Raw genomic sequence first — 12,656 nt, 5'->3', positions numbered from 1 at the left:
TTATCTAAGACTTCAGTTGTAATCTCAATGGCATATGAAACTAATCAAATTACTATTACTTTTTACTATGAACATTGGTATTCCTTCTGGGACAATGCCAGCAAATAATGAAGGAGGGAGCCTGTTGTGTTGCCAAGCTGTATCCTACTCCCTCCTTCCCTTTACCTCCTTCCAGCAATTTGTTCTTATCTCAATTYTCTACAATATAACCGTCACGTGCAAAGTTGTCTAATCTAAGACTTTCCACCAAAAGAACCTTCATTCATCATGGCTGTTCCAGAGGAGAGGTTTGTGGCCTGTGACTCAGAAAGGAGTTTTAATTTTCTTGCATTTCATCTTGACTTTTTTTTTTAACTTGATGCAGTAACCTACCTTTTGAGCCTACAAATTGTTCAGAATCTGAAATTACTGGCATCGCAGTGGCTTTACTAGGTAGAGTACATCAGTGCTGGAGAACAGCAACCTTGATTCCCTGAGATACTATTTTACCTAAGAAATAAAATTGTCTTGGAGAATGTCTGCTCTCTATCTAATGGCTACCTCTCCAAGAATGTTAAATTGAAGGTTAAAGGTTTTCTCTGCAGAATTAGCTAGCACCTTGTTCAAAGGAGTTTTCTGGCACAGATTTGTAAGTACATGGTGCAGCTCTGTTGAAGACTATATGTTTAGATTGACAAGCTCATAACTTCTGCAGAAAAATTACTTATTAGGTTTTAAATAGTTATTAAACAGAAATGTTTGAGTGCACACATCCAGGTAGACATATGGTGTGAGAGTTCTCTAATACTCTGATTTGATGTGAGAGGTAACTGAACAGACTTTTCTGCATAAACTCCAGCTGTATGGATTTTATTTCTTCAGTGTAGAAACTGGTTTTTGAAACTGTTTATCTGTAAGCAGCAGATTATTAGCATTGTTTTGATTAGAAAATAAAAAAGTGCATCCCACTGCCAGGTGTCTTAACTTACTCAAGGGCAGCTGRAGCATGTTCACTGTCTGCTAATAGAAAAGAAACTGAGCAAATCCAAATTGTGATGTAAGCTGTTGCCTTTGTGACTGAAAGATGAGATCCATTGCTAGGAAAAGTTAGAAGCTGGCAGCTGTACTTTGGAGGCTGAGTGTCTGCTGTTACATTGTTGATGCCGAGTCAGAAAGTGATGCTGTGAAACATTAATTGGCTTTCTAGGAAGTGTGTGAACATTCTGGCTTAGGAAGGTGGTTAACATGAAAAACAGTCAGGTGGAGAGGTTAGTTAGACAGACACATCTGTGTTTAGTCATCAAGCCATTACTGTGTTGGAAATGATAATTCAGAACTTTCTTAAAACTTTCAATAATCAGTGCAAGTTTTAATTAATTGGTTTTTTTCAGCCTATAATGATTTTTTTATTTCCAAGAATTCATAGCAACCACTTACCTAACAACGTATTATGGAACATTATGCTAACTTTGTGAGAACAGCTCCACCATTTTAATCTACATCTCTGGAAGTAAGAGTGTATTTCAGAGACAGCTACTGATGCAAAGGAGTAATAGTACCTTGAATGTGTTGAAATTAATTCTGTATGTGTTTCTTCTACTTACTTCAACAGGTGACTGAGCTAGAGTGTGTGAGCAGTCAAGCCAATGCGGTCCACACACATAAAACAGAATTAAACCAGACAATACAGGAGTTGGAGGCTACACTGAAGAAAAAGGAAGAGGTATCTGCTAACAATATTTCTGGCTTTTCTATCACATCATTTCTAAAACCTTTCAATATTAAGCTTGTAATGGCTGCTAAATACTGAATTATTTACTATGAATGTTACAAAGAAATTTTTTTTCAGGTTTTATGAAATTGGTAATAGTTTTCATTTATATGATTGCATCTGTCCAATATACAGCTGTGTATCTGGGTAACAACAAAAAATGTATCATGTTTTCCTGTTTGCTTTTACTAAACACCTCTGTTTGCAAAAGTAAGTCATAAGTGGTTTCCACAGAACATCACACAGATGCCATCCAGATTCCSTAAGAGAGGAAGCTGTTGCAAGCATGCTTTCTTTTTTTCTCGAGAATAGGTCTTGAAACAAGTAATAGATCAATGCCATTCTCCAGACAGTGTATTTTTCAGGCTCTGTTAATAGAGCTGACCTTTATGGTCCATAAGACCAGCACTTTCCTCAAACATGTGCCAAGTCCCCAGCCTCAAACTTGATATTCATTATGCCATGTGCCTTGGCCTGGAACAGCAGCAAGAATTAGAATAACACCTGGATTGGCATAGGTCCCAGAGGAAAGCAGATCTGTGCCACAGAAACATCAAGAATGATCCCTTTATGAATGGAAAAGGAGCGGCATTGGAAGGATTACTTGCCCTGTGTAAAGCACCACTGGCATTGGTATGTGTGCTTGGATGGGCAGTGTGTCTCGCCCGGCCTTCCCTCAGTGCTCTGAGGCGTCTCCAAGCAGGATTCAGGAGAGGCACAGTACAGAATTTCCTCTCAAAATGGAACAAAGCTTTTTCCAAACTCCCTCATACTTAATAGATTTGGCTCAGCTTGGTAATGTTTCCCATTTTGTTCCCCATTTGCTTTTGAGTTATGCTGAGCTGTTGGCTGCAAAGAAGTCTTGCCCACAAGAGTTCCGGGAAGTGAATATGCCCATTTGGACAAGAGTACTTAAAAATTCTTAGTTTGATACCTTTTAKTTTCATTAATTCTTTCTATTCTTGTCTCCTGAAAATAAGTTAAGAAGAGGCCTCTCCAGTTCATTATTTCATCTATATTTCTTATTTTTATACCTTATTACTTTCTTAATGCTAAATTAAAAGTACTATTTCTTTTAGACTCTCTTTTTATAGAAATCAATGGTCAAAGTTTTTTGATGTTCAACCCTACTGTTAGCAACATAATAATAAGCAAGTATAATGAGCAATTCACGTTTGAAAACATGGAGAAGCATAGATACTAATAGAGTTTAAAGTATAAATTTGTTTTTCTAATAACAATGACCTTCAATTTTCTGGGAAAAAAAGTATTTCATATCTCTGGTGTGGGAAAAGAAAACCTGGAGTTTCATAAAACAAAATACTTATCTGTACTGTTGTTCATTCACAATGGAATTACTCTTTTGGAACTGTGATTCAGAGGAATTGGAAGCAGGGCTTAAACTTTGTGTTCTGTGATGAGCAGTAGCCAGCTGCCAGTTTTGGTATTGTTGTAATGACTTGCTCAGAAGAAGAAGCAGCAGCCAGATGACCAGCATGGAGGCCAAGCAAGGTAACACATTACTAGCCAGGTTGTTTCTTCTCCCTTAGGAAATAGAAGGATTGAAAGCAGAAATTGAAAATGCCAGAGAGCTCCAGGCACAGAGGGATTCTTTGACCCAGAAGTTACAGGTGAGCTATAGTGCATCATCTTAATTTAGAGAAAAGGGGAAAATTATCACCAAGTAAGCAGTAGACATGTGCAACTTGTGCTATATTCACTGAAGGTACCAGATGAATGTGTGATTTAGATTGCCCTGAAAGTGCTGGCTTAGGGTGATCTTTAGGAATTTGTATCAAAATTTCTACCCGCTGTAAATTGCTATTTTTATCTGAGGAAACAGACGCACATTTCTTTTACAAGTCCACAGAGTACTCTCAGGTTAGCAGACATCCTTCACTGATACATATCCTGGACAGTTCTGCTCTCATGTTCACAGCAATGTCTTCCCACAGGCTGTGCATGTTGCTGAGTCTGTCCATATATCAGCAGGCTGGGATGAATTTGTGTTCAGCTTTTAAACATGCCCTGAAAAAGTAAGGGTTAAAGTGCTCTTGCATAGTACAGGCTTTTAAAACACACTTTCTGCATTTCCTTGGAGTTATTTAGAAACATGGTGATTGTGTTGTTTTTAGGAGCTGTTTCTTTAGTGTGTGTAATGCCAGCTGGCTGAGGGTGCTGGAATTGGTGTGCTCTCATATTCTCCTTTCTCTGTCTGAGCTCTTGTCTTGCTGATCAGACAGCACAGGGGCACATTCCTTGTCACACCTGCCTCTGGAATGAGGCTGACCAAAAGCTTAAGTGGATTAAACTCTGGGCTCAAACTTTAGAGTTTTGAAAGACCTGGAAACTCAGGCATTAAATAGCTCCAACCCTAAAGTACTGAAAAGGGATCCTCCTAAGTCATACTGAAAAAAAAAAGCCTCGCAGCTTAAATATCATTACACAGGTGTTTTTTTGAAATGCATTACATGAATTGGAACCTCCATTAATGAAATTTTTACCTGCAGAATAAACCACTTAGGATCAAAATGAGTTTATTCATTTTTCCCCATTCTTACATCAATTTGTTTGTACAAAGTATGTTAGTACTTTGAACAGCTTTTAAAGATCGTTTTGAGTACACCTGCCCTTGCCTGTTCCAAAAATTGTTGCTGACTTTAGGCTAAAAATATGAGTTTTCTTCTGAAAAGGCTTTTATGTAAGAGACTAAAAAGACTGTCACTATAATGAGAGTTGGAAATGGTTCTAGCAGTAGCAAATGCAGTAATTTCATTGTAGGATCGTATGAAAAGTTATAGTGAGCTACAAAGTAGCAATCCTTAGCAAGCAGAATTATGAGACTTGTAAGAGATGAAAGATTAGAAAATGGTAAGTTTTTATTAAAATTTTACCTTATAAAGTCAGTAGTTCCATTTTGGAATGTTTATGTTTAAGTGATTGAAAGCAGCCCTTTAGAGAAGGACGTGGGGGTGAKGGTAGAAAAAATGTTCAAGACTAAAGAGCAGCATGGGCTGCCAAGAAGGCCATGGAAATGCTGGGCTGCATCCAGAGCAGCGTGGGCAGCAGGGCCAGGGAGGGGATTGTGCCCCTCTGCTCTGCTCTGCTCAGACCCCACCTGCAGGGCTGCATCCAGCTCTGGGGTCYCTGCACAGGAAGGACATGGAACTGCTGGAGTGAGTMCAGAGGAGGCCATGAGATTGATAAGAGGACTGGAGCAGCTCCCCAGTGAAGACAGGCTGAGAAAGCTGTGTCTGTTGAACCTGGAGAAGWGAAGGCTGTGTGGGGCCTCCATAACAACCTTCCAGTATCTGAAGGGGCCTACAGGGAAGCCAGAGAGTTCATCAGTAATTGTAGTGACAGGACAATGAGTAATGGCTTCAAACTGAAACAATGTAGGTTCAGATTAGATACTAGGAAGAAATTGTTTACTATGAGTGTGGTGAGGAGCTGCTTCAGGTTACCTGAAAGCGTTATGGATGCCCCATCCCTAGAACTATCCAAGACTAGTTGGATGGGGCTTTGAGCAACCTGATCTAGTGGAAAGGGTCCCTGCCCAGGACAAAGGGTTGAAACTAGATGAGTTTTAAGGTCCTCCCTTCTAATATCTCCTATAGCATTTCATGATTCTATGATTCTTTTGTCACCGAATGAATGTATTTTATATATATGTCCATATGTCACATCGTAGCTGATCAGTTTCTCGAAATAGTCCTATATGGTTCTATTCAAGTAAATTTAAAAGATCACTTAGGATCTGAGTTAAAAGGTACTTTTATTAAGCTTAAACTTAATTACTGCCCTCATTCTACCCAGGTAAAATATCTTGAAACTTTGTTTTGCTGTACTTGTCCTGCTTTGATTATACTGGCCTTCTCTGAGCCACTTCACCCTACCTCTGTCACTACTACAGCTTCACACTGTCTCATATTTGTTTAGTTACCTGACACATCATTTATTTTCAGTGATTCTCTCTTGGGCTCATGTCTGTTTCTCTCACTCTTTGTTCTTGTGCTTTATTTTTCCCTCTTGTGCTTTGAAAGTGGATTATGTAACTTTAAAATATTGTGGTAAAGACCCTTTATGGCAAATGCTATACAAAGAAATTACTATTTCAAGGTGTTTTGCATTTCTGATATGCCCATATTAGGAATTAATTAGAAATCAACCACTGACAAACTGAAGTGAACAACAATATGCTATCAGTGTGGAAGTTAAGTATTGGGGTCCTTGTTAATAATTTCATTAGTAATGTAGAGAAGTCATAAATGAGTCATGATCAGTGTGACTCTCACAGATCAGGATATCTTTACTAATATGGCTGATTCCTAAATATAGCTGTTGTGTATTGCTTGAATATTTTATTCCAAACCTTGCACTGGATTCTGCAAAAGATAATTACAGAGCAAGCAACAAATGTAACTAATAATAATTTATTTATTCTGTAAGAGAAAACAATATGAGAAATTATTGCATCTGATAAAAGAAGAGATTGAAAAAAAACAAAGGTAAAAAACCAAGGGCAAAATCTGTTCTGCAAAGGACATGAACATGTCAAAGGATCAGTTTATTGTTGATGAGATCAACTGCCAGTAAAGGGAAATGACACAGCTAGGGGAATAGTTTACATTACATGGATACCTCTCACCTCTTCCAATCAAGAAGCAAGTTTTGAGGCTGACTGATATGAAATAGAAGCAAGCATGAACTTAAAACGCAATAACATTGCAGAAAGCATTAACACTAATTGAGGGTAATTATGATTAAAGATCAATTGTAAATTTGAAAATTTCATTTTCCTGAAATTAAAAGCAACAGCTTCTAGTGTATTTTATTAAGAATGTCTGACAACCTGAAAGATTTTCCTCAGTGCTAGACACAAGCCAATAGAATGCTCTATTCAGGTCCAGATATCACAATATATGTGTATAAGCCATATAAGTATCTATAGATTCATTCCAAAGTGATCCATATCTCTGGGGTAAGAGCAGTGGCAAGGAAACTTCCTAAAGCACACAAATGTGGTAACTAGAAGAGAAGCCATGGCAGGATGAGCAAATACTGAAAAACAACACTCAGTTTTCTGTGAGCTAAAGAGAGGACTGTGTCATTCTGGCAAAGCTGAGAGGACCTTGGATTTCACTTTGATGTCCTATTCTGTAATCACTTGGCCCTCAAAGGGTCTTGAATCTGTGCAATCACTACACCAGGCAGTACTTTCAAGTACTTGGCTTGGAAGGCAGGAGCAGACCCAATAAAGGACAGCCTTTGTGTGGTATCACCGGGTTATAACCAGTTTGTTTCTTCATTTGTAGCAGCAGTGGGGTAGCTATTCACTAGATAAGCATGTGTGTATTTTATTTCTATAATTTCTACAAGTGCACTTTTCAGTCAGCCTCTCTAAGTGCTTTGGCAATTAAATTGTCCAGAGCTAAACAAATTAATTCTTCTTTTGATTCTGGCAGCAAGGGGTAATTGCTGCTCTCAGCTGGTCAAGACCAGTGCCCAAAACTCCACAGTTTTCTACTTGCCCATTTGCAAGAAGTAAGGGAGGCATTCAGTTTGGCTTGGATGTGATCCTTGGCTCCACAAGCAGCCACAGCTATAAGGCAGTGAATGTCCTGAYGTTCTGTTTTCTCCACCTGTGCCGTTGCTGAGGGTCCCAGAGCCCTCCCCTGCCACAGAGGCTGGGAACTGAAACTGAGCACTGGCCACCTGGCCCCATCCCTCCTCTGGCCAGGGATGCAGAGCCCAGTCGTCACTGCCATCAGACCCCYCTCACTGGATACCTTTCTCCGACCATGGACTTTGACACAGGGCTGCCATTACATACCTCTTACTCTTGAATGATCAAATATGTTTTCAGTATAGATCAGCTTGTTTTCTGTGGCTAGCTGACATCTCTCCAGTGTCAGTAGGAATATATTTCTCAGCCCTGAGAGAGACAGAAGAACCACAGCAAAAACAGTGAGAGAGTTGGAGGGCTGAAAGAGGAGTTGCTCATGCTGGGAGCAGTGGCTGCTGCCAAACCTCCCTTCCTATTACTTTTTAAAACTTGTTTAAAAACTCAGGACAGTTTCATTAAAGCTTTGTGGCACAAAGCCACTGTAAAGGGAAGAAGTGTTGAAAAACTTTATGATACGTAAATATGAATTCACTGTGCACTTTTCCAGAGATGGCTGTACAGTATGTATGGTGTGCTAAACACACTGTTCCTGTGCTGTCTTTGGAACTGAAATTACAAAATTTAGCATGAATTTATGAGGCGTGCAATGAATGGAACAAAGAACAATATGCTAGTGCAGCCCCAGGTGACTGATTCATTTGTGACTGGATTGAAGAGAGGGCCCTGGTTTGCACAGGGCGGAGCAGTTGGCACCATCCCCACTCTGGTGCATTTGGAGCTGTGAGGAGTCCCAGGGGCTGATGCCAACAGCTTCTCCTTGTGAGTGAGAGTGGAGCTGGCTCCGGGTCAGATCCTTTGGGCTGTGTCCAGCATGCTGCCCCTTCATCTTTCCCCTGCTGCGTGGGAATGGCAGGTCCGTCCAGCAGCAGTGGCTCTGGCATTGTCCTGCTCCCAGAGCAGGTGGGTGCTGTGCAGTGGGGCACGATGTGCAGCTTCCATCTCCTGCTTTACATTTGTTATGGTCACCTTGACATCCAGCTTGGCCGCTTACATTCCCATCTTAGTTTTTAGAGTGCAAAGCCTGTCGTGTGGGACAGGAATAAGGTGGTTCTCCTCTGTTCCTAGAGCAGTGTTCTGGAAGGGTTTTTGAATGAGAACTTTTGATAGAGGGCCATGTCCTTGAGCAATTCATATAGTCTAAATCAGGGCATACTTGAATGTAAGTAAACTCATGTAAACTGTGAGAAGATGTTTTCATTGGGCACTACATTTCTGAATGATAGAAGCGGTAACACACCTGAGTAAGTGTATCATGTGTTCACTGATGCCCCTCTCCAAAAGTTTTGGTCCTTCAGATCATTATGGAAGGATGGAGGAAGTGGCAATACTTATGCAATTGTAGTAATTGCAATTCAGATTTTGATTTTGGCTGAGTGAAAACTSTAAAGGGTCATAAATTATTTTAAGAAGTATTTGACAAAAATAGCACATGAGTACCAGCAGGACTGCATTGTGTTTGTAGACAACACATTAACATGTTATGTATTTTCTCTGAAGGAAGTAGAAATTCGAAACAAAGACCTGGAAGGACAGCTGTCTGATCTAGAGCAACGTCTGGAGAAAAGTCAGAATGAGCAAGAAGCTTTTCGCAATAACTTGAAGACACTTTTAGAAATTCTTGATGGAAAAATATTTGAACTAACAGAATTACGAGATAACTTGGCCAAGCTAATAGAGTGCAGTTAAAGAAAATGGGATTTCAGTGCCAATCAGCTTAAAGATGCACTGTCTCTCTTCATAAGACTGTGTTGGGCTCTGCATCAAAGTTGCACAAAATTGGAAAACGCTCCTCTGAGAGGTATTGTTATAAATTTCAGTTGTAATTCAATGTAAAATTTAGAATTCAGCTTGTAGCCAGTTGAAGAAAAAAAAAGCCAAACAAAAGGCCCCTGAATTACAAATTACCTCCTTTTACATTATTGGCCACAGATAAAGTGAACGATACTAACAATAATTGAATACAATCTTTTTCTAAAACTATCAGTGATTGAAGAATTAGCAGTGTCCTAGGACACACCCTGTTTTGTGATAGATAAAATATAGGTTATCAGAGCTGTTTTATTTAAGATTCTTAACTGCTGTGTTTTGTGCAAGAACTTAGTGATGACAGCCCTGTATTTCGTTGTTCTTAATAATTTCTCAGGATATGTTGCACTGTGGAGAAGCAGTGCCAGAACCTATTTATTCTTGCCAGGAATGAGAGAGAGTTGCATCTTTAATTGAAACAAATTTACTCTAACTGCTTGTATAAACTTTTTCCTTTTTGTTTTTTTGGGGTTGGTTGGCTGGTTGGTTTTTTCATTTTTTTTTTATAGCTATACATATATACTGGAAGATACCGTATTTCTTTATGGAGCTTACTCTGGTGTTCTACAATATTGTCCAATGTAAGGTTTAGTTTTTCATATTAATTCCATGTAATTACAGTGAGATAGTATCTTCCACTTAAGTAAATTTTGAAGCCARCCAGTGATGGACAGTGAGTCCTACAGGGGGAAAAAAAAATGCCCAAACATCCCTGACAATTTTTAATGTGAATTTTAAATTTTAAGTTTAACCTGCACAGATAACAAGGAATGGCCAATTGTTTGTTTTCTGGCCTTGAGACATATATTGAATGTTCAATTTGCTGTTAACCTGTTCTGCGGGGGACTTTTTCAGAATGTCACATGAAAATGAGGTTTTGTGAGTAATGGCTTATGGGGAGCACTGTTTTGCTACAGATTGTGTTCAGGACATAGAGCTACGGCAAGGGATTTTTCGTACACTTAAGGTGTCTAGCCAAAAAGGCTGTTTCTGGAAGTTTCATGGTCAGAGCAAATTGAATTGAAGACACGTTTACTCTTTTATGGGTCTTCATATCACATCTTTATTGAAACTACACCAGGCAATATTCTGAACTGTTAACTACGTGTTTAAAAACAGAAAATTGAATTCAATTATCTTCAGTGAGCAGGTTTTAAAGTTGTTTTGATGTAATTTTAACAGACTTTTGGCAAACACATATTTCTTTATATAATAGATTTATTTAAAGAAACCCAACTCTTTGAAAGGTAAGCCAAGTGTCATGTGTCTTGCATCACAGTGCATTCTTGCCATAATTGCTTGTAATGCTGAAGAGGGCTTTTTTAAAATGTATGAATGAGTGTCAGACCTCAGAGTCAAAAGATGCACGAACCTTTGTTTGCTCCCCAAATTAATTTGAATGTTAAACATGAAACCTAGCTGCTTATTAAATTTGTACAACACGGATTTCTTCACTTAGAAACTGATATTCAAAACTAGAAAAGATAAGTTTGTTTTCATGTATGTACTGTGTGTATATACCATATAATACACACGGGTTGTCATTTATATTGGAAAAACATGCTTTATTTCTAAAATACCTTTTTGTTTTCCCTTAACTGGTGATTTATCAGGTCTCCCCTGACTAGTCAGGGAAGTGGCTTAGGTTAAATGCTAAACTGTCATGTATTATATGGTATGTAATATACACAATGTTTACGCTTTCTCCATATTTTTTAGGGTATTTTCTCACATTTATTAAAGGGGTGGGGGGAGCTTGTTTCATTGTGCTATTGGTTGAAAACTTTGTGGTGAGCTACATGTTTATCATTCAGGGGATTTTAGACAGTAGTGTGTATATCTTCATCAGGTCCATATGAGCAGATACAGCCAGTTTTTAATTTTCCTGGGGATATTTGGGCCTGATTCTCCTGTCACTCGTGCTGCTGTAAACCAGATGTGTCCTTGATGTGATGTCAGCAACATTCCGTTGGCATAACATCCGTGGAAGTGCAAGGAGAATTTGGCCTGTTAATGCTCAGTGGACATAATAAGGATGAAGAAAGAATAAAAAACATAAAGTAATGATGGAATAAATGTAATATTATTTTTAATGATATTATTATTGACATTTTTAAAGATATGATGTCATATGTGTGGGAAAAATAGTGGACAGAAATATTTCCACTTAAATTTTGTGAATATGTGTGGTACATGAGCATTTCTATGTATAAGTACACACACATATGTATATACAGAACATGGAAAAAATTTAGATGTGCACATTTTTAATATTTTCCTATTGAAATTAAATTTAAAATTGGAAATTGATATTTGAGAATTTCTTTTCTCATAGAGTAGATAAGCCTCATTTCTTCTTTTTTTTTTTAATAATGCAATTACTGAGGGCTGCACCTTTGAATTCCCAAATAGTTGCCAAACATAAATATGGGATGAGGTGGACATACGTGCACATATAAATAAAATCCTATGTCTAAGACTATTTTTAATGCTTATGTACAGTAGGCAAGTGTTTAGAAATTGTGATTTAAAGTTCCTACTTAGGTGGCTATACCTACTGTAGCCTCTTCACTTCTCTTTCAAGATAAAGGTTTTCCCACTTGAAACATTACTGTCCCAGAGACAAGTACTGTACATTGTATCTATCTTTGATGAAACTATGGGAATATGTATACAAGAAAACAGTGTTGAGTATTACAGCCTGAAAACATGACCGTGAACTTGCACTGGAGGGGAGAGCAGTCACTTTGTGTATAACTTGTTACATGGCGACTACAGTCTTGTAAACAAAACAAAATGAAACAAAAAGAATTACCATAAGCCTCACAGAAATACAAAAATATATAAAAAAGGAAAACCTACAAAAAAAAAAACCCAAAAAAACAAAATAACATATTTTAAAAAAGAGAGAGAGAAAAAAAATCAAACCCACAGTTTTTAATTTTGAAATACACTTGCTGTTCTCTGGAGAATGTGCTACTCTTTTTCCTCTCAAATCTTTTTCAAGTATGTGCAAGTGATAGCAGCAGCTACCTTAATCTTTCAGGTGCTACTGGATTTTGCATTAGTGTGTTATGTTGTGAAATCCTGACTTTGACATGAAAGATTTTTGTAAGTATATCCCCGTCTGGATAGCTAGTTTTTGGAGTGTATTGTTCATAATCCATATGCCTCAATGGATCCAGAAATTGCATTTTTCTATGTGGACAAAGTAAAACATGTGAATTAAATTGTCCGTTAAAGACCGGGAGTTCCTTTTCCTGGCCAACATATCCAGGAAAGAGGAGAACAAAATGAACTGATAATGCAGAAACGCTGTTATAAGGTCTCTAAGAAAACACATTTTTCAGGTAAAATATAAATAAATAAATAAATAAAKAAATAAAGGGCTAAACCAGTTGTTACACAAATAAG

At 38.1% G+C, this 12,656-nt stretch overlaps 1 protein-coding gene across 1 annotated transcript in view; it reads left to right on the top strand.

Annotated features, from left to right (window-relative positions):
* HOMER1 (homer scaffold protein 1) overlaps nt 1-12,115 on the top strand; it is an 85,447-nt gene extending 73,332 nt beyond the window's left edge. The window contains exons 7-9 of the mRNA XM_057363862.1: nt 1,592-1,702; nt 3,301-3,381; nt 8,934-12,115. Of these exons, the coding sequence (XP_057219845.1) occupies nt 1,592-1,702; nt 3,301-3,381; nt 8,934-9,122 (381 nt within the window). The 3' untranslated portion in view covers nt 9,123-12,115. The remainder of the gene's footprint in view (nt 1-1,591; nt 1,703-3,300; nt 3,382-8,933) is intronic.
* The last annotated feature ends 541 nt before the right edge of the window (nt 12,116-12,656 follow it).

The sequence above is a fragment of the Malurus melanocephalus genome, unplaced genomic scaffold (genome assembly GCF_030028575.1).
Source record: "Malurus melanocephalus ecotype Western Australia unplaced genomic scaffold, MMel_1.1 scaffold_31, whole genome shotgun sequence".
In the NCBI taxonomy this organism is placed as follows: Eukaryota; Metazoa; Chordata; class Aves; order Passeriformes; family Maluridae; genus Malurus; species Malurus melanocephalus.
This window is presented reverse-complemented; position numbering and strand designations above follow the sequence as displayed.